The sequence below is a fragment of the Phascolarctos cinereus genome, unplaced genomic scaffold (assembly GCF_003287225.1).
Source record: "Phascolarctos cinereus isolate Bilbo 61053 unplaced genomic scaffold, phaCin_HiC Scaffold_1;HRSCAF=81, whole genome shotgun sequence".
In the NCBI taxonomy this organism is placed as follows: domain Eukaryota; kingdom Metazoa; phylum Chordata; class Mammalia; order Diprotodontia; family Phascolarctidae; genus Phascolarctos; species Phascolarctos cinereus.
In genome coordinates, this window is record NW_027555514.1 from 256,541,243 (window position 1) to 256,562,824 (window position 21,582).

Sequence of the window (21,582 nt, forward strand, 5' to 3'; positions counted from 1 at the left end):
AGATAGTACAACGGACAGAATGCTGGCCTTAGAGTTGGGAAAGCCTGGGTTTGATTTGTGCCTTGTACATTTCACGGGATCACAGATTTAGAAAGGGTCATCAGAGGTGTAAGGAGGGTGAATTTTAGTGTAAGGAGAATTTTGTTATTCCTTTTTAGATAATAGTCCAGGATCCTAGATAATATTTCTCACAAATTATGGTTAAAAACATCTCCACCACGCTTGCGCAGTAAGATATAGGAATGACATCAGTGATATTTACTACACTTGCACTGAATGATGATATTGCTAAAGTTAACCTGTAAGGCTATTGTTGGCATATGCCTTCTTTGTCTATTGCCCTGTAAAGCAAGTGAGCACTGGCCAGTAAGTGGAGAACCCATTTGGGGACATGGGTAATGCACAGAGGAATTCATGTACCTGCCTTGATTGGCCCCCATCAAGGCTTGGGTAGAATCTGTGTGCTTGCTTCAATTGGGCCCCACTGAGGTTTAGGGGATCGATTGAAGTCGGAGTTCCTACCATTCTTGCCCACTCCTGTAAGAAGTCTAATTAAGGAATGCTGTAGGAGTTGGAGCTCCCATTATCAGCAAACTCCTTTTGAGAAGACTAGACTAGACTAAAGTCAGCTTATCCAACCCGTCTGAAGCTGTCCTTCTGTCTGACCAGATCAAAAGTGAACCTGCGCTAGAACACCCGTTAAGTGTTAGGAGCCCTCCTGTGTTCTCCTGCCCAACAAACCGTGTTATCTGTGTGTCTGCCAGTGCAACAAGAGGTCACTGTGTCCACACCCATTTTATAGATGAGGAAACTGAGGCCCCAGGAGATGCCGTGACCTGAGTGTTGGAGGCAGGATCTGAACCTCGGTCTGGCAGCCTTCAAGTCCTAGGTGTGTGACCCCGGCCAAGCAAGCCTGTTAGTCTCTTGCTGCTCTAAGCTACTCTCTAAGACTACAAGTAGAGGGAGTTTACTCATATGGGAGTTCTCTATTCACAGGAAAATACAGGTTCAGTTCCTGGCCCTGCTCCACATCCATACATCCTGAGACCTAAAGTGACAAACTAAAGCAGAATCTTACCGAAATCCGACATCCGATTTTAACTTTAACATCTAAAATCAAAACTGACACACCTTCTGGGCCCCCCTGGCATCCTTTAAGGTGCTTATGAGCTCCTCCAGGCCTTTTAACTTTAACTCCAGCTCCAGAGTTTTGTTTTCCATGTTTCTCCGCTCCTCCTGACAAGTCCTGACTTCCTGCATGACTTGCAGCTTGTCATTCTGCAGCTGAATCATCGTTTTGGAAAATTTCTCTTGCTGTGCCAAGGGTAAAGCACCACTGAACTGTCGCCGCAGAGCCTGAATGGTGCTGCGCAGATGCTTCGCTCTATTTCTCCCTTCCAGACGGGCAAAATACAGACTCTGCTCCTTCTCATCAAGCTTCTGCTCAAGACGCAAATTGTAAGTCTCCACCTTCTGGAGCCGGGAAGTCATCGACTCCAACTTGCTAACAGAAGTGGCTTCACTAATCTGAAGTGCAACAATGTGCTGATGCAACTTGGCAATGAGGGCTTTTTCATCCGACTGTGCCTGGTGCCAAAGGGAATTAGGGTGGGTAAGTAAGAAGACAAGACCACACCTTTGCTTCATTACCCAATTCAAATTTGACCAATTCCACATAGGTGACCCTGATTTTCTCTACTAAAAGCAAGCTTTTCTTCCTCTGAACTCTCAAAACACTTGCAACCCCCGTCATACTGAATTAGCATTTTACAGTTAGTACTATACACGTCTCAGCTCCCTGAAGAAAACTGTAAAATGCTCAAGGACAAAGACTGTGTCTTGCTTATCTCCCTTGCACATAGCTTGATGACATGCCTTTTATCTGTCAGTTAATAAATTTTCACTGAAATCAAGGTTTAGGTTTTTCATGTAAAAGTGTTATTTATGGATATGTTATAATATGCTACTCAAATTCAAGTACAGCATTTTTACTATAATAACCCACAAAGACTATTCTATGATATAAGTTTCAATCATCCAATGAAAGAATTCTCAATCAGGAGACTCTGATTCTAGTCTGGGCTCCATTAAGCAGCAATGTAATTTGGCGATACCAAGGTAATTATTTTCAGTACCTATAAAATGCATTTTTAGTTCCTATAAAATTCAGTACCTATAAAATTTTCAGTACCTATAATAACACTGGCCTCTCTTTTACTGGAATGATGAAAAAAGACTGAGTAGGACATATTAAGCCATTTAGAGGATTTTTGTTTTCTTTGTTTTAAAGAAAACAAACAAAAAAACCCAACTAGCACACTCAGCTAGCTTCATGCTTTTTCTGCAGTGTCTGTTCTGCATTAAGTATAGCCCCAGGGTCTATACTAGACCCAGTCAATCCCAAGCCCATTCTTCCCACCTCCTTCTTCCTCCCACCACGTTTCTATTCCAGAGAGAGGTTCAGTTGCAAGGTATTCTAACCAGTCCTTACCAGACTCCCACAAAGGGTGACTAGACCTGAAGTTTGTAAATCATCCCCAACCTGATTTTTAAAAACGAGTGAATCCGTGCCTCTTGTGAAGAGTTGGCACTGTTCTCACCTGGTAGTCTAACACCTGCATTCTCAGAGATTCGACCTCCTTTTCTCTGGATTGCTGATGTGAACTCAGAGCTTCAACTTGAGTCTTGGCAATATCAGAAATCTCCTTCAGTCTAGTGAGTCATACAATGATACAGGAATATCTATTAGGCATTTAATAACTTTCTAAATGCAAAGTAGGAGTTGGTTTTTAAAAAATAATCAGAATGCTGGGTTTCCATTCTTTAAGACAATCCCCTGGTTTATAACTTTTCTATTTGACATTAACCACACTATATCTGATATGCAATGTTTTGAGTATAAGTTTGCATTATAATATTTAGACAAAGAGACCACCAAGATGGCAGATCAGACACTCTCCCCAGTCCCCACTAGACAGGTACAAAGACTGGACTTGGGATTCCATTCGGATAGGAAAGGCATGGGATGAGGAAATTCCTCCTAATAGTACAGGTCAGCACCTTCTCTGAAATGTGCAGTCTCTCTAGAGAGTTGCCTACAACACTGTGTAAGGCTGCAACTTGTCCAGGGTCATAAATACAGCGCACATTGGAGGCCGAACCTGAACCTGGTCCTGCTGGGCTTGTGCCTGGGCGCACGTTAAAATCCCCTTCTGCTGCAAAGACTTAACCAGTACAAGTCATCCTCTGCTTGCTCTCAAGGAGGGTGGTTAGGCTTCTGCCTGGGTGGCCCCTAATTTAAGGATCCTAGAAGCTGCAGACCGAGTCCAGAATATTGTTCCCACTGCCCCTAAACTGTGTAAAAAGTGGCACACCCTAATACAGCTCAGCCTGAAAAAGAAAGGTGAGCCAAGGGAAGAAATGAGACAGGAAGCCACCGCGAGTGGCTCTACCGAGCCTAAAGGAAAGCCACTCCCAGCTGCAGCCAGCCCTACCTCTCCATAGGCTTCTGATAGCAAGGACAAGGACCAATGAGGCCTACATGCCCCAGTGGGGAGAAAGCTAAGGAAGCATGGCAGTAGAGCCCCAAGGTTTTACCCATAAGCAAAGGCAGAAGCCTGCAAGGCAGTGATAGGAGAATATAAGGGGAAAAGGCTGAACCATCCAAGAGGAAGAAAACTCAATAGAACACAGAGCACCAGCAGGCAAAACTAGGTAGAAAGACAAGTTCTTCCTCAAAGAGATTAAAACTCTTAGAGGGCGGCTAGATGGTGCAGTAAATGGAATACCGGCCCTGGATTCAGGAGGACCTGAGTTCTAATCCGGTCTCAGACCAGAGACTTGACACTTACTAGCTGTGTGACCCTGGGCAAGTCACTTAACCCCAATTGCCTTACCAAAAAAAAAAAAACCTCTTAAATATTATGGGACAAAAGAAAATGAACTGATTCCTGATAAACAGAATTCTTTGTAATACTACAAGAATAGAGAACAAGAAATATCAGAAATGTCCAAAAATAATTATTCAAGAAATGAAATTGGGGCAGCTAGGTGGCGCAGTGAATAGAGCACCAGCCCTGGATTCAGGAGGACCTGAGTTCAAATCCAACCTCAGACACATAGCACTTACTAGCTCTGTGACCCTGGGCAAGTCACTTAATACCACTGCCTAGCCAAAAAGAGAAAAAGAAAAACAAAACAGAACAAAACAAAACAAAAAAAAGAAATGAAATCCACAAGAAATTACAAATATATATGCGTACACACATACACATATCAAAATTCACATTTCTCAATGAAGACATTTTTTAAATCTATTAACAGATTTGGAAAAAAAAAATTAAACCATGGTGGTAAGTTCCTTCAGTGAAGCCAAAAGAGATGAACATATTTGGAATCCAAAAATACTGACATGGACAAAAATATGGAAAAAGAAGGGGGGAAAAGGTAGCAATGTTTAAAGAAGATGTGGTGTCTCTCACAGCCAAAGCCAATGACATCAAAGCTAATGACACTGTGTGGGAAATGTAGAGCCAACTTACAAAAAATCAAATGCCATGGAAATAATAAAAGAAAGCTACCTATAATGTAGTAATATAGAAAACAATGGACCACAGGAATCCATAGATCACCTCCAGTAAAGAAATCTATACACTTTAAATTAAGAGACATAGAGGGGTTAAATTTAATTACTCCGATAACAAATTCTATAAGCAACTAGGATAACCTTCCTTTATAAAGGAAATTAAATTTGAGCAACATAAGATTGTGCCCCATACATTAGAAAGAGCAAAAAGGAAGGAAATAGTGCACTCCAAAAAGCAAAAGTACTCAAGCTACACCCTGAAATGACATCCTACAAATATAAGCCTAATCATAAATGAAAAAAAAAATGTTCAACAAGAGAGGCATTTGAGTAATTCCTGTAAAAGAAAACAAAACAGACAAGCAGAATATTCCACTTGCAAACACCCCAAACAATAAGAAACACAAGAAAGGTTAGATAAGTGCAGTTACTAAGGAAAGAACAGATAAAGAAATAAATTACACAAGTTCAAAGATCATTTTAAAAAGGTAAGAAAAAGAAAAAGATTTCTCTAGGAAAGAAGAAAAAAGAAAGAAATTGTCAAAAGATTTAAGGTGGACAAGGAGGGGCAGTTAGGTGGTACAGCGGATAGAGCACCGGTCTTGGAGTCAGGAGGACCTGAGTTCAAATCCGACCTCAGTCACTTGACACTTCCTAGCTGTGTGACCCTGGGCAAGTCACTTAACCCAGACTGCCTCACCAAAAAGCAAAAAAAAAAGTGGACAAGGGGATAAAAACAAATAGAATGAAAAGGGGGAAAAAAAGTGAAAACAGAGGAACAGAAATGAAGCATCCAACCAAATGACCCCCATAGAGGTGAATCAATAGGTTTTGTGAGACAAAACTGCAGAGAGGGAGGATGCTTGTGTGGGAAGAAGGGAAGTGGAGACAGAAAGGAATGAGAGATGCCCCCTTACTAATCCATGGGTAAAGAGCAAAGGAATATGATGCCTATGGCCTCTCAACAAGAAGGGCTAATGGAGAATGGGAAAGGCAGCAGAACTGGGAAGATCAAAGGAGAAATCTCAGCCTAACAGAGGTAGGGGTAAGGCACTCCCATGAGGCAAGCGGTGCAACAGGAGATGAGAACCTCACAACGGACTTAATACTAGATAAAGCAGTTCACAGGGAGATCACCTTCTCTGAAAACGTTGTGACTCCAGGGACAATGTCTTGCTCCAGGAGGAGGAATAAGAGAGCTCCTAAAGGCAGCTGGTGGCTGGGGGTTGGAGGGGAGGAGGCATGGACACACCCATAGGTGAAAAGGCAAAGTCAAGTGGATAAAGAACGATGGGGAGGGTAGCAGGAAGAATTCCACTTCATGATTATGGACATGGGTCACTGCCTCTATACACATTATTTCCCCCGTTCTGAGAGTGAGGCACAAAAGGAAAAAAAAAGGATTTGGGGGCAAGATCTGTTAGGTTAACAAAATAGAAAAGTGGTTAGAAGGAGCTCAAGCCTAGGACTTCAGAAGACTTAACTCCATGAGGAACAAAAAGAGATTAAAGAGGAATAAAGATAAAGACCAAAACTTAGTGTATAAAATTTCAGTCCAGAAAGGGAAGAGAATTAATGAAGAGAACAAAGCAAAAACAATCTTTTTTTTTTAAGAAAAGGAGATAGAAAAAAGAAAACAAAGAAACTAAAGAAGTTGTGGGTAAGGCGAGGAAACATTTTAAATCAACTTTGAATTAACTGAGGCAAGAAAAAGAAGAGGAAAAGGGAAAATAAAGAGGGGAGGAAATAGTTGTAACAAAAGAAAGAAAAAGAAATCAACATTTAAGTAAAACCTCCAAACCAGGGAAAAGGGCTGACAAATGAGAGTAGAGAAAGGGGAGGAGGGAAGCCTATAGGAATAAGACTATATCAAAGTTGCTTAAACAAAACTAATTGCAAAAACAAAGTATCGATGTCAGAGAGGAAAGAAATTTTTAAAATATTTAAAAAACACTAAGGACATAAATAGAAGAAAATTCTAACCTGACTCTCATAACTTTAAATATGAAATATCTAACTCAATAAAAGAAAGTGGCAAAATGGATAATACAACAAAATCCCACAATCTATTCCTTATAATAAACACATCTAAAAAGTAAAAACATATTTAGAATAAAAATTAGAGGCTGGAACAAAAGTTACTATGCATGAAGTAAATCCATAAAAGTAGGAACTGTGATTATGCTAGCAAGAAAAGCAAAACCAAAAATTCACAATATAAGATAAATGGGAAAATAAATAATGCTTAAGGGAGTCATAGGCAAAGAAACAATATCAATATTAAAGATGTCAGTACTAAATGGCGAAGCATTTAAATTCATGAAAGAAAAATTAATTGAATTTTAAAAAGACATAGTTAGTAACTCAGTAACAGGAGACTTTAATATTCCTTTCTCAGAGTTGGACAAATCTAATACAGAGGTAAACAAAAAAAATTTTTTTTTAAACAGAAGAAACTATGGGGCAATTTGAAGCTAAGAGACTTTTGTTATTTTCTGAATGGAACCACTAAATAATATACATATTTACCAATACAACACGGGCACCTTTGAAAAAATATATTTGTTATTAGGGCACAGAAAAACTGTAAAGAAATGTTTTTTAAAAAGCAGAAATATATCCTGTACAGAATATAACACCAAAAACAAATAGTAATAATACAAGGAACATAAGCAAAAGATACGATTAAATACAGAAAACCTAACAAGTTAAAGAACAGATCATAGAAACAATTACTATTATGATTACAAGACAATAAACCAAAATTTTTGAGATCCAGGTAAAGAAGTTCTCAAAGTAAAAATTATTTTTCTAGAAATATAAATGAAATAGAACGCAGAAGATTAATAAACTAAATATGTAATTTTAAAACATTAAAAGAAGAAAAAACACAAAATAAACATGAAGTTTCTCTTAAGAGTAAATAAATTAAAAACCAAAAAGACCAGACTTGATAAAAAAAAAACACAAAAAGTTGGTTCCTTGAACAAATGAATAAAATTGATAATTGCAGCAACAATTATCAAAACTTGCTCTCTGCGTAGTTATATACCAACAAAATTGTTCATTCAAAAGACATAGAATTATCTACAAAAACATAAAATACACAAATTAATAGACCACTGAAGAGAAATCTTAAATAATCCAGTCTTTGAAAAGGAAACTGAACTAGCTATTAAGGAATCATCAATGGCAAAAACCACTGGTCCAAATGGAGTTACAGAGGAATTCTATCAAACTTCCTAAGAACGATTTCAAGTTACACTACACAAATTATTCTCAAAAACTAAGAAACGAGACACTACACTGCACTCCTTTAATGAGGTAAACACGGTCTGAATACCTAAAGCAAGAAAAGATAAAGGAAAGAAATGGAACCCTCAATATCATTAATGAATATAGATTGAAAATATTTAAGAAAAATCTTAGCAAAAATATCACAGCAATTTATAAAAAAAAATTCATTTACTATAATCAAGTGGAATTTATATTAAGGATGCAAAGATGGTTTCCTCTGAGAAACATAATGGAAATAATTAATCTTACTAAATATAAAAACCAGGAGGCAATTATGGAAAGTTAAGTCTCATTCAAAATAACTACATGATGCACAAAATATCTTAAAGCTCAATTATACACCAGAAACTAAGGAAAATGAGGAATAATTTAAATAACTGAAGAGACGCTCACTAGTCATGGCAAAGCCTTGCCGATATGACAATGACAATTCTATTAAAGTTGAATTTACAGATTTAGTAGCCCAGTGCTTGACAAACCCAAGATCACAAAGTAATGGAAAGACTCCTATTTAATAAGAACTACTAATAAAACTAGAAAGCAATTTGGCAGGATATATATTTAAACCAGTATTTTCCAACATATACTACAATAAACTCCAAAAAGATGTAACCTAAACATTTAAAAAAATCATAGAGAATACAAAAAAACATGGACAGAATCATTAAAGAAACAAGGGAATTAGGTGTTGCTAGGGTCATAGATTTATAACTGGAAAGAACCTTTGAGGTCATTGAGTCCAACCACCTTCATTTTACAGCTGGTGAACTGAGGAGCAGAGACTGTAAGTGGCTTTCCCAGGGTCATCAAACAACTGGTAAGTCTCTAAGATCTTAACCCAAGTGTTCCTGACTGAGAATTCATCATTCTATCTCATACATTATCCTGCCCCCCCAAAAAAAGAGAAAGCAGACAATTTTAAACACATAAAATATAAAAGCTATTGCACAAACAAAATCAATGCTGCTAGACTAAAAAGAAAAGCTGATTCTTGAGGGGGAGGAGACTTTCATCAAATATTTCTAATAAAAGTGCAAAAGAACTGACACAATTATAGAAAACTAAAAGGTATTTCCTAATAAATAAGCAGTAAATGGATGGGTAGAATATTCAACAAATAAAATAAAATAATCAACCATCATTAAAAATATTACAAATCATACAAATATAAATTGATAAAGTACCATCTTTATACTCATCAAATTGTCAAAGATAATAAAAATAACAAAACTGGAGAGGCTGTGAGATGACAGTAACAATAATACATTGGTGGCACAGCCGTGAACTGATCTAATTCCGGAAAATAATTTGGAATTATGCAAGTAGTTACTAAGATTTTCATAACACTTAACAAAGACATCCCACAACTAGACATATACCTTGAGTAAGTCAAAGAACCAAAAATACTCATGGCAGCACTCATACAGTAGTAATTAAAGGGGAAAAAAAAACAGAGAAACAGAGTGGGTACCTATCAAATTAGATTACGGCTAAACAAATATTGTAATAAAAGACAGGATAAATGTAAGCAATTCAGAGGAAAAAATGAAGAATGAAATGAAGCATTACAAAGTGAACAAAGAAGAACGAAGAGAAGAATATTCTCAATGCCTACAATAATATAAATGAAAACATAAATAAAAGGCATTTGAAAGTTAACTGCAAAAAAAAATCTTGGTTTCAGAGAATAGAGAATTAAAGATACATTCCCTCCTCTTAGAAGAACAGTGGTTTTGTCATTTGGATTGGCTTAACTGTTTCATTTTGTTTTTTAATTCTGAAGGGAAGGTTCAAACAAGAGAAAATTTGAGAAATGACTGTAATGTTTAATAAATAAAAAAGGTAACAAGAAAAAAAGAGAATTTGAAAATCACCTATTACAATGCCAATCTGAAGCACTAATTACTTCTACAAAACTATATAGTTAAAAATAAAAGTAAATTAACATATTTACATAATACCACTGCTAAGACCTTAAAGAGGCTCTATTTGCATTAGGAAGCAAAAGCGTCCAGATGATTTGTGGCTGTTGGATATAATATTCGGTTAGGGCATCTCCTAAAAGTTAAGCATTTTCAACCATTTTTTTAAAGAAGAGATTCCCTACCCCACTTTATTTTCTCAACAATCTCAGGAAAATACCTACAGGATTCAGTATAAGGCCTCTTTTCCTTTTAAAATGTTTAGTGCATTTTAAAATACTTTAAGATACATTTCCCACAACTGTTAAGATTATTAAAAATGTATGTGTGTGTATGTGTGTATTTTCAGGGTTAAGAGGGAAGTAGGGGAGCTACATTCATTCTACTACTTTACAGAAGTCCCAAAGATTAGGTTCAAAGTTTTAAAATCATCTCTAGTGGGAAATAAATTGCAGTAGGGATTGAAAGATTGAATTCTTCCCTGTTCTTTACCCATATCTCCTACACAACTTCAAGTACTGAACATACTATTTATATGCTTGTAACATCAAGAAGAAATAACCTTTAAGGAAACTTTTCTACCCCATGGGAAAAATATATCGGATACATTAATGTTTCTATAACTCTGATACATTAATGTTTCTACAACTCCATTTTCTGAAGATCTAAGGTTTTTTATTATCTTCTATTTAAAAGTGAAAACCAAAGAAGATTAACAGGTGTAAGTCTATATAAAAATGCAGAATAGTTTGAACTTAAAAAATGACTGCTAAGAAACAGCAGATTTTTATGTTCAAAAGCCACTTAATGCCTTTCTCATTAAAAGGAATGATTTGATTAGAAGACGATATTTTCACAAATTAGAACTGAGATATGCAGATGACGATAAAGATTTAGAGTACTTACTTAGACACCTCCACCTTCAATTCCATTTCACTCTTTTCTAACTCTAGAATCCGCTGCCTGTCGGCGTCACTCACTTCCTTACTCACACTCTCGGCTAGTTCATCCCTTAACGTTCGTTCCAGCTGCTGTGCGGCCAAGTTGATTTTAGTAAGCTTAAAAAAAAAAAGTACAACTAAAAAGTTGCTCTTGGCATATTTATACATCTTTTCCCTTTTTCTTCCTTATAAAATTTAACCACATTCCAATGTCCATTACCAAAATGTTTTTGAAAATTTTCACTGACCTTTACAGAATATGCATCTCAGTTACCTTCCAGTTCCACTTTGTGAAACAGCTAACATGAATGGGGCTCCCTCCCCTTTAATTATTTCTTGTGATTTGTCTACGTGTACCAACAAAAGGCCTGAGCTCAGGAATAAACAAACAGGTTTATTTTCTAAGACACATATCTAACTACATTTCACTGGATGCTTTTTTAAAACTTTTTTTTTTGCTTTTTAGTGAGGCAAACAGGGTTAAGTGACTTGCCCAGAGTCACACAGCTAGTGTCCTGAAGCCTGATTTGAATTCAGGTCCTCCTAACTCCAAGGCTGAAACTCTATCCACTGCACCACCTAACTGCCCCCACTGGATATGGATACCTTTTGGGGCAAACAGCAGTTGTTAAGAATTCAAACACACATGCACACGTGCACACACACACACACACTCTCTAGTAAACCCAAACTACCTAAGGGCATTGACTCTGCTACTGGCATAAATATCATAAAAGAAATCAATGACAAAAAGAACACACACAACACACACACACACACACACACACACACACACACACACACACACACACACACCCTACACCACAGGGTCCTAGAGCTGGAACCAGAAGAGGCCTCAGAAGCCTGAAGCCCAAGAAGGTAAAGGTCACGTCCCAGGTAAAACAAGTAGCAAACACTGGAGATAGAATCTGAATCTCAATTCTCTGTTTCCAAAGCCAGTCTTTTTACCCACTGTGCCAGGCTTCTTCTTCAGATAGTATAACAGCACCTTTTTCCAATGGAAAAGAACTGGAAACTAAGTAAGGTGCCTATAAACAGAGGATTAGTCAAAGAAATTCTGGTGCATGATGCCAATGGAATACTACTGCACTGTAAGTAATGACGAATATGACGAACAAAGAGACGCACAGAAAGAACTGAACTTACACGAATTGATAAAAATGAAGTAAACAGAACCAGAAAAAACAACACGCTCACTGGTGAAAACGATGAAATAGAAAAAGAACAACAACAATAAAACAACAGCAACAGAACGCTGTGAAATTACAATAACCAAGGCTGGCCCCAAAAAAGAAATGAGGGAAAAAACCTTCCCTCCCTCCTGTGCAGAAGTGAGGCTCTTGGCTGCTCTTCCATAATGTGCCAGGAAGAGAGCTAGTTGCTTAACAGCATTTAAATTAAGCACTGCTTATGTTAAAACACTTAAAAAGTAATTCCCAACAGTAATTAAATGGCATTCAATTTCAGTAAGTAAATATTGACACATACAATTTTGGAGCAAATCTTAAGAAAAAAACTGAAGTTCCAATGAAAGAAGTTTCATCATGGCTGGTAATTTTTGAGGGTCATTGCATTTTAACTCAATCGTAACAGCATAATAATGCTGATTAAGCGGTGCACCTACTGAACTAAATTCTTCTATGCATAGTGCCTAGACCTAACAACCTCACACTTTCTGATTCTAGGTCCAAACAAGCCTCATGAGAGCCCCACCCGGATAACTGACAGGGAAGAGAACCATTTTCACTGCTTGTTTCACAGACTGGAAATAATAGGTAAGTGAGATGGATATGCTGTGAAAATGATTTTTTTTTAAATTTAAAACATTTCATCAATGGGCACTGACAGAAATGTGGTTAAAATCTGAAAAAAAAAACATTTGTCAGCCTAGATTTTAAAAAAACACTCTAATTCTAAACACATATAACATTATGATTAAAAATAATGTGTTACTACTTAATGCCTTTCTGTGTATCTAATTTAATCACATAGTGTTGTACTGATGACAAGCACTTAACTACAAGGACACATACTGCAGATAAAATCAATGTTATTTTGAGATTACTCATTAATTTCGGATTTCAAACACATTCATTACCTAACGATAAAAACTATCTTAAACTGCTGTTTCCGAGACAATCTAAAGACTGGCTAAGGCAAGTAATGCCAGTTACTTAAAGGGCTGGGCTTATTTTTCCAACTCTAAGTAAAGCACAAAAATTGGAATGTCCAACCTCCGCAAACTTGGTTTCCAGTTCAAAATTACGTTCTTCCACTTGCTTTAATGAAGCCCGTAAGTGCTCATACATTTTTTGAGAGTGCTCAGCACGCTGCCTTTCATTCAGTTCCTTCATTTCCAGCATCGTAATCTTTTTAGAAATAGAAACAATCTCACTGTTCGTTATAGCTTTTTGAGCTTTATCCATGGTCAAATCACTTCCTGTGGTCAAAAATAACTCAGTCAAATTCAATAAAAGTGTTTTAAAATTAAGTCAAATGCAAAACATCTGAATATGAAAGAAGTAAGACATGAGACAAATAGGGTGAATTTATGGAGAAGTCTACTCAGGCAATTCCTTTGATTTTCAGATCTTATTTACTAAAGTTCTAACTTGTGAAATATTTTGCCAATGCCATACAGTCAATCCAAGCCAATATTTTATGTTAATAACTATAAGTAATATTTGGTCATGAGCTTTATTCCTTGGCTGTGAAGCTAATTTTACAGATGAGGTGGCATAGTTTCCGAAGTTCATAAACAAGAGTGTGTTGGCGCTAGCTCAAACAGGCTCTCAAAAGCTGACTGTTAAATTTTCAGAACGTTTCATGGGAGCTCCTTCTGGTAGCTTGTAGTTCTACCATGTCTTCTCATCCTGAATGAATCTCTTCCAGGTCTTATTGTAAATCCTATATAAGGCGCCCCCTGCCCCACATTGCATTGGAGCCCTTATCACGTACTTTTAAGAAGTTAGGGGGCTCAGTATGGCACTTGGGCTGTCTACTTCATTTCTAACTCTTGTTACATGGTTAGTCACCTCATTTTTCAATCCTATAAGCACTCAAGCTTTTTTACACTATTCACATACAACTTTAATATCAGACAGTATAATTGACTGGTTTTTCCCATAAACAAATGTCTAAAAATTCGAATTTGAAAGGCAAGTAAATTAAAGAATAATTATGTCTATTTAAAATATCCAATTTATGATATGAACTAACCTCAATACCCTTAAATAAAGCTGAATATACCATGTTAATCTGAACATAGATTTATTTTCACTCTAGATCTCCTCATATAAAAATATAAAATCTGAGTATTGTCTATAGTTATAATCTTATATCTGTGCATACAATTGAAGCCTTACTGGAAAGTAGGTATAGGACAGAGAAAGCAGTGATCAATATGATGAAATAATGGGATTTTTGAGTTTCACAAGTAGCTTTGAAAAAATTGCCCTATGAGAGGAAGAGAAAAGCAAGGAAAGGAGACATCTGTGTAACTGTGTCATTTTACAAGTACACTTAATTTTTTTTTAATTTAGATTTTTTTATATCATTTTGTGGGAGTTCAGAGCATTCATAGCTCAAAAATAGGCAAATATTACAAATCAGGATTTGATTTATTATTTTGTTGATTTGTATAGACTTTAAAAAGTGATAAGGAAAATTTTAATAATGCAGATTAAACCAGAAAGTCTGTTTTGCCTATTTTTTTTCAGAGAGCTGGTTGTTAAACATTCATCAGTATACCTCTGTTCATAAGTTACATCACTGGCAGGACTGAATGAAAATTCAAAGGAGCCAAAGTATGTAGGCCCAGTTACCACCCACTCCAAGTCATACAAATTTGTCAACGGAACATGAAAGCCATGGTTGTCTTTTAAATTCTGTGTGTGTGTGTGTGTTTCCCCAGAGTACATACCCCCCGACTGGGGAACAGGCAAACAAATAGTGGCACATCAATGTAATGGAATATTCCTCCTCTGTAAGACACAACAAGAGAGACAATGCTGCATAGTGGCTACCAGCTGGTATGAAGGAATCTGAAAGATCTGGATTCAAATCCTCTCTCTGGCACAGACTAGTTGTGTGGCCCTGGGGAGGTCCCCAAGCATCTTTGTGCTTTAGATAACCTTAAGGCTGAGAGGGACAGATAAAGGGCAAACCTGCATAGGCAGAAGGAGTTTCCTCAATGACACTAATGAAATCACAAGGCTAGTCCAAAATATGGAGATGATAAATATGCAGAATTTAGATAAACATGGGAAGACAAAAAATGATGCAAAGGAAAGTAAGTAGAACCAGGAAAATAACATACATACATCATGATCATGACAATAATGTAAAGGAAGGAAAATGAATGAAGATGAACACTCCATAATCTGAGTGATTGATTTTGGTCCTGGATATGACTGGAGAAAACACAAGTTTCCCCTAATTTGCCATATTTTTTAATGACCCGTGATGCTGCACAAAGGTAGAACCAAAACCAGGCCTGCAATCAGAAAACTTCTGGCTGGCTCAGTGAGGCAAGGGCACAAACATGAGCTAATATAATTAATTACACAAGGTGATTTGTGGAGGGAGGGGGGACTGCCAACTCAGGCAACAAGGAAAGGCTCACAGATGGAAGGAGATTATTTGATCAGTATTCTTGCCAGAGACACCAAGATGGCAGGTCTTAGCTACACTGTGATTGCCAGTGATTTAAAAAAAAAAATACTGTGAATGGCAGAAAGGCAGCTAGAAGTCTGAAAAATAAACTCTGGGAGAATGTATACAGCAAGTTCATAACTAGTGCAGCCACCTAATATTTGTGATTTGCTTGTATGTAAATATGACCCTTTAACAGCACTAACAACTTGTGTTTACCAAACTGAAAAAAACCCTACAAAATGGGAGATACTTCATTATAAATTTCTCAACAGGTAAAGTTTTAAAAAGAAATTCATCCCATTGAAGACCTCCTTATCATGATGATTAATTTGGTACATTTGTTATAGAAGAAGATACCACCATACATTGTATTTATAATTTAAACAATTAGACTGTCGATACAGATAAATTCTACTTCACCTGTGTAAGAACACTTGGTTTTAACATGGTTAAACAACAGAGCGAGCATTGTATCACAGTCATTCCAGGAGCAAAGACTTGCCTAATGTAGTGGCTTGTTCCCATGCTTGCTCTACAGTATGAAATTTTTCCTTGGTGATCTCCAGTTCCTTACTTATAACATCTATCTGTTCTTTCAGAGACGTATTTTCACACTGAATAAGAGAAATATCTTTGAGTAATTAAAGAACAATTCAGACCAACAGCATGATTATTACAACATAACTTTCATTTATTACTAACATTACTTCAATGTCCTCTCCTTCCTACAACCCTCTCTTACCTCCTCAGAGGAGTTTGCTTACTCCTTTTAAATTCCTCCACCTACTTATCTGAGCCCCTCTTATGGCCTTCATCAGATAATGTTTCATGTTGCGATTATTGGCATGTGTCCTTCTCCCCTACTTGCTACCCCTGATGAATTTGGACTTGCTAAATTCCCCTACGAATCCTCTGAGGACAGGGGAAATGAAATCTCAACAATTTCCAAGGATGGAAAATACTTATTGAAAAGGTTGTTCTAATTTTTCGAGAACAAAGAACCATATAATCTTACCTCCAACAACTGCAAACTACTCATTCTCTGGACAAGCATATTATCTTTTTGCAGCATGTCCCTATACTTAGCAGTCAATTCATTGTATTGCTTATTGGCCAATTCGAGTTCCGAGAGAGGGACACTATTGTCTATAAGTTTTTGGAGAGCTGCGATCCTGAAAATGGTCATTTCCTATGTAAATAAAAGTAACAATGTTATATTTCAGCACTGTTTCTTTCAAAGACAGACCTAAAAAAAGAAACTAACATTATGCAGTGATAAAGTTTATTGATTAAAAAGATTTTCAAAAAATATAAGAAAATTCTTACTTAAATGAACTTTTAACAAAACAATTCTTTGGCATGCCCCATTTTATGCTAAAAATGGAGCATATTTTGGTATTCTAAAAATATTTCTTATTGCAATAAACTGTCAGATTAAATTATTTTGAGAAAAAGTATATCAGTCTGAATCAATAAATGTCTTTGTCAGGGCATACTGTAAGACTACAAAGGGAAATTTTACAGCAACTAAGCAGTCAAGTTGTTTCACAACAGCTGAACACCCCCAAGCGAAGCTGACACGCAGCTCAGTACAGTCCTGGCAATCCACAGCTGCAGTCTGCCTCCTCAGCTTCTCTAGGCTAAGAGTTGAATATAAGTCAGTTTTATACCATAGGCAAAGTATCTTCTTACCCCAAAAGTAAATTATTTTTTAGTGCTACCATACATATTGTTCAATACAGAAACCAAGTTCTAAAAATGACACCGGGGATCCAAAATTACTCAGGTCACTGCCTACCCACAATAATCCTAAGAAATTACATAAACCTACACCATTATTTCCTTAATGATCAGGAGAATATGTCAAAAATACAACTAAGTCTCCTTTATTTCTAAATAACACCAAGTATTACTAACATCATTGAAAAAGGGTAGGGCAATGAGATTAGAAGAAAGTTAGGCAGGAAATCTCTTAAAGTGATGTGATAAGCCATGCGAGAACTAAAAACTTGTGACAATAACTAGTCGAGAGGTCTGACAGTATTAGGGAAGGAAGAATACAGAAGTACAAGAAAAGTAATTCAGTTCTTTTTGTACTTTTGAATTCCATTCCTATATTTCTGAACTGGCACAAATGTCTCCAGAACATTTATCCTTCTATCGTTTTCTTTTTTTAAAATACTGTCTTTTTATTTACCTTCCATTCTCCCCTCCCCCCCAACATTGTGACGCTGGGCTAATCAGGATTGAAGAGAGAAGGTATAATTCCTATTCTTTTTTCTTCTACATAAATGTTTTGTAATCATTCTACTCCTTGTCAAAACTATATGTTATACTTGCAAATTTCCAGATTATCAAGAGAACTAGATCTTCTATGAGACTCTGAACAGTCTAGCACAAAAAGAAAAAACAATTACTTTTCTTGAGTCTCAAAATCTCTTTTATACAGTAAATGCGATAAAAAAAATTACCTTTTTTAAGTAGGACCTTTAATTATTTACTCAGCATTACGACCACAATAAAATCTTGGTTTAAGATTAATAATCTTACACATCACTCTTTAAATGAAGATGATGTCAAAAAAAATTAAAAATTTTCATTTGATTTCTCTTCATTGTTTTTTGCTCTCTGGTAAGTCTAATACAAATTCAAGAAATTTCAAAATCTAAAGCTTAAATGTTCTGAGGAAAAATATCTAAGAGCAAGAGTACCTTAAACCTTTGCAAATGGCCAATTCTGTCTCCAACTGCAGCCTCCATGGCTATCAATTCATTCTTCTGTTTACTGTTTTCTTTTCTTAAATGCCGTTCCATTTCTAGTAAAGTTGTATATTGCCTTATCAGAGACTTTTCATTAACTTGCAAGACGCTGATTTTCCTACTACTTTCGGAAAGAAGTTTTTTCGTTTCATCTGCATCCAGCTGGAGGGCATTAAGTAAGTTCTGCGCAACAAGTACCAAGCATTTCAGTTACTCATTGCTGTTAGACATCCAGAAAGGCCCCTCAGCTGGCACTGGCCAGCTATTTCTGAATGGTGGGACACTTACATTATATTCTTTTACTTTAATAGCATCTTGTTCGACTTGATCCTCAAGCTTTTTCTTTTCCTCTCTCAGTTTTTCAGATTCTGTTTGCCAGATTTTCTTTTCACTGAAAAAAGCAGAACAACCGAAATCTAGTGCATTCCATTAAGATGGTTAGTTTGACGAAGCAACATTTGAGGCTACAGATGATCTACAAATTTTGGAAAAGAACACACAGAGAGGTCCAGCATATGGTAAGGGGGATGATCACTCCAAATCTGATTCTTATCAAAAGTCATACCTAGTATACTAGAAGCTATGACAGATATAAGATAGGAAAGTTCTTTTATTAAAGCACTTTTATTCTGACCAACGACTCATCATACTTCAAAACTTTTCAAAGATTATATGTGATCTAAGATGAGAACAGATTAGGTCAGATTTACACTCTTGACCTTAAATAAGAAGACCTTCAATAATATGAATAAAATTAAAGCTAAATATTTATCTACTGAAAACATTCTACACCCAAATGGACTAGAAAATAATTAGTAGGAAAAAAAGATGGTTCTCTAAAATGGTTATCATAGACAGCAAGAAGAAAACTGCCTATTTTCCTACAAAAGAGAAAGCAGTAAGATACTAGTGTCTTCATGGTGGTCACTATTATGTATGTGTACACGTGTGTGCCTGCACATACGTATGTGCATGCATGTTTGCATCTTTGTAGAAAGAAACCTTTTAGATCATGCAAATATGTCAAAACTAGCTATTTACTTTAAGAATCAATTTCGTTTAATTTCACCATGAATAATAACACACTCTATTTAAAACAATGACACTTTACCTATGGTAGAAGTAACCAAAAGTAAAAAATATAACATACAAAAAAATTAATCTATTAACACAGATGAACAGCAAATTACTACTTTAAATACTAGACATGTTAAATACTAATACATTTTGTTAATTCTAATTTAAAAATTTGTATCAGACAAGCTTGTGTCAGATCCCCTATTACGCTCCCCAACTGTACCTTAGATACTCTTTATATAACAAGCCTTGTTGATGCCGGATGACAGCAAATTTCCTATTATATTCTTCAAGTGAATCTTCTAACTTTTTTAACATTTGTTCTTTATTTTCTAGTTCCTAAAGGTTGTGTTGGAAATAGGAATGACAAAATCAGAATCACAGATAATCAGCAGCCCAACTGACCAAGAAATGTCTCTCTCTCTTTCTCTTGTCCTGATGCCATCTAAACTTAAAGGTACAGCCTTGCAAAGCTTACTATAAGGATCAAATAAAAATGTATGTTGAGTCACATTTCACTCTTTTGGATGACTCACTAAAATTAGAAACTCAAAAAATAAATTCTTTCTTGCTACTTGATAAGATAGATGTTACAGCTATTACACTTAACATAACTGTTACTGTAATAATTGTATAATTGAAGAATTATATTATTATAAATTATACAAATTATAAACAAAGAAAGCTCAATTCTTCATGATGTATACTGGTGAAGAGAACAGTAGCACAGAGAGTGGGGAAAATGATTTTCTTTGGCTTTTAAACAGACTCCTTAAATAATATAATGAAAAGTTTCTCTCTCCTTCCACGACACTCAATTTTATCTTATTCCATTTTGAGGAAGAACAGAGTCAATCAAAAGAATGATTCACAGTAAGCTGCAGAGACACTGAAGTTCAGTGATGCTTTATTTCATCTTTTTAATGGAAACAGGCAGGAAGGAATAATTTTTTTTATTTAAAAGACTCGTCCTAGTGGCTGAGTCTGGCAAGGACCAGCAAGACACAGTTGCCATCATTGACCTGAGGAGCGATGCCAGGCAAACTCTATTCTCTCCTATCTCTCTCTTCTAGTTCCTATTGCTCCCTTTGCAACAGTTATTTGTTATCCAGTGATCTACCATCCCTGTCCTATGGCTACCTCAAAGGTCAAGATGGATTGAATATGCCTGAGGTAGACGAAAAGGCTCTTGTTGGCAAAGTGCATTAAAATTTACTAATGTATCCCTGTGTAAAGAAGTTAAAGAATCCCCAAATGACGTATTAACATTAAAATATGAAACAAGAGAAATTATGTGATTTAACCTTACAAACTTAACTACCTGTAAAATATAAATCAAGTATTCATTTTGAGAATTAATTATATTTGCACTAGATGATGTCATCCCATCTGGTAAGTCAACTCCTTTGAATACAATATTTGATCCTTTTGCTTGACGTAAGAGAAAAATTTCTTTCTCAAGATTTTCCACCTAAAAACAAACCAGAAAAAAAATCTTAAAATTTAATATAAGAATGTTTTGTCCAGAAAAAAATCAGGCTTTACATCTATAATGCTACACTTCACAATGTACTCTTCTATCTATCAGAGAAAGAAGATGTACAAATATAGTGCTTTGAATGAACTAAAACCATACTTCAGTTTCTACTCAGGTGAAGACATGCAGCTACATTTTTCTTTTCACATTCACAGACCAATCACTGACCAATTTCTACTTTTATAAATGTTTTCTGACTTCTTAGTAGGAATAATAAGAAGCAATATTCTCACAAATCACCACATAAGTATTTATCTGTGGTTGTTTTTTTAAAAAAATTAAAAGCATGTATTTTTCATACTAATTCAACTGCATTAACTCAATCTTTCTATGACTTCTTATTAATGTTTTATTTACCAAATTATATACCTTTAAATTTGCTTTTGCCAGCTGTTGACAGTAATTTGTAGCCTCTTTCCGAGTTTCTTTAAGCTCATCTCTTAATTCATCATTTCGTCCTATAAGTTGGTCAACTTGGGCTTTCAAATGTAGGTTGGCATCAAAGACTCCCTCAGCATTCCTCAAATCCATAGCCTAATACATTAAAAATACATTTTAAATGAGAACATAAATATTTAAGTATTGATAGAACATTGGTATAATAATCTTTTTCTTAGAACCATGCAATATTTTCCTTTGTAACTCTAATGCACATAATATATTAATATTGAGTAATTTAATTATCTGTCTCTATCTTATACCCTACTATACTATGAGCTTCACTCAGCTGGACATAATCAAATAAACACATAAGAATTCTGTACTGTCACTGACACTGAAGGGGCAA

At 35.9% G+C, this 21,582-nt stretch overlaps 1 protein-coding gene across 1 annotated transcript in view; it reads right to left on the reverse strand.

Moving 5' to 3' along the window:
* CEP290 (centrosomal protein 290) overlaps positions 1 to 21,582 on the reverse strand; it is a 94,842-nt gene that overhangs the window by 43,261 nt on the left and 29,999 nt on the right. Inside the window, 11 exon segments of the mRNA XM_078146529.1 lie at positions 1,132 to 1,587; positions 2,601 to 2,712; positions 10,711 to 10,862; positions 13,001 to 13,206; positions 15,925 to 16,036; positions 16,438 to 16,611; positions 18,134 to 18,364; positions 18,470 to 18,572; positions 19,482 to 19,597; positions 20,580 to 20,729; positions 21,165 to 21,329. Coding sequence (XP_078002655.1) covers positions 1,132 to 1,587; positions 2,601 to 2,712; positions 10,711 to 10,862; positions 13,001 to 13,206; positions 15,925 to 16,036; positions 16,438 to 16,611; positions 18,134 to 18,364; positions 18,470 to 18,572; positions 19,482 to 19,597; positions 20,580 to 20,729; positions 21,165 to 21,329 — 1,977 coding nt within the window.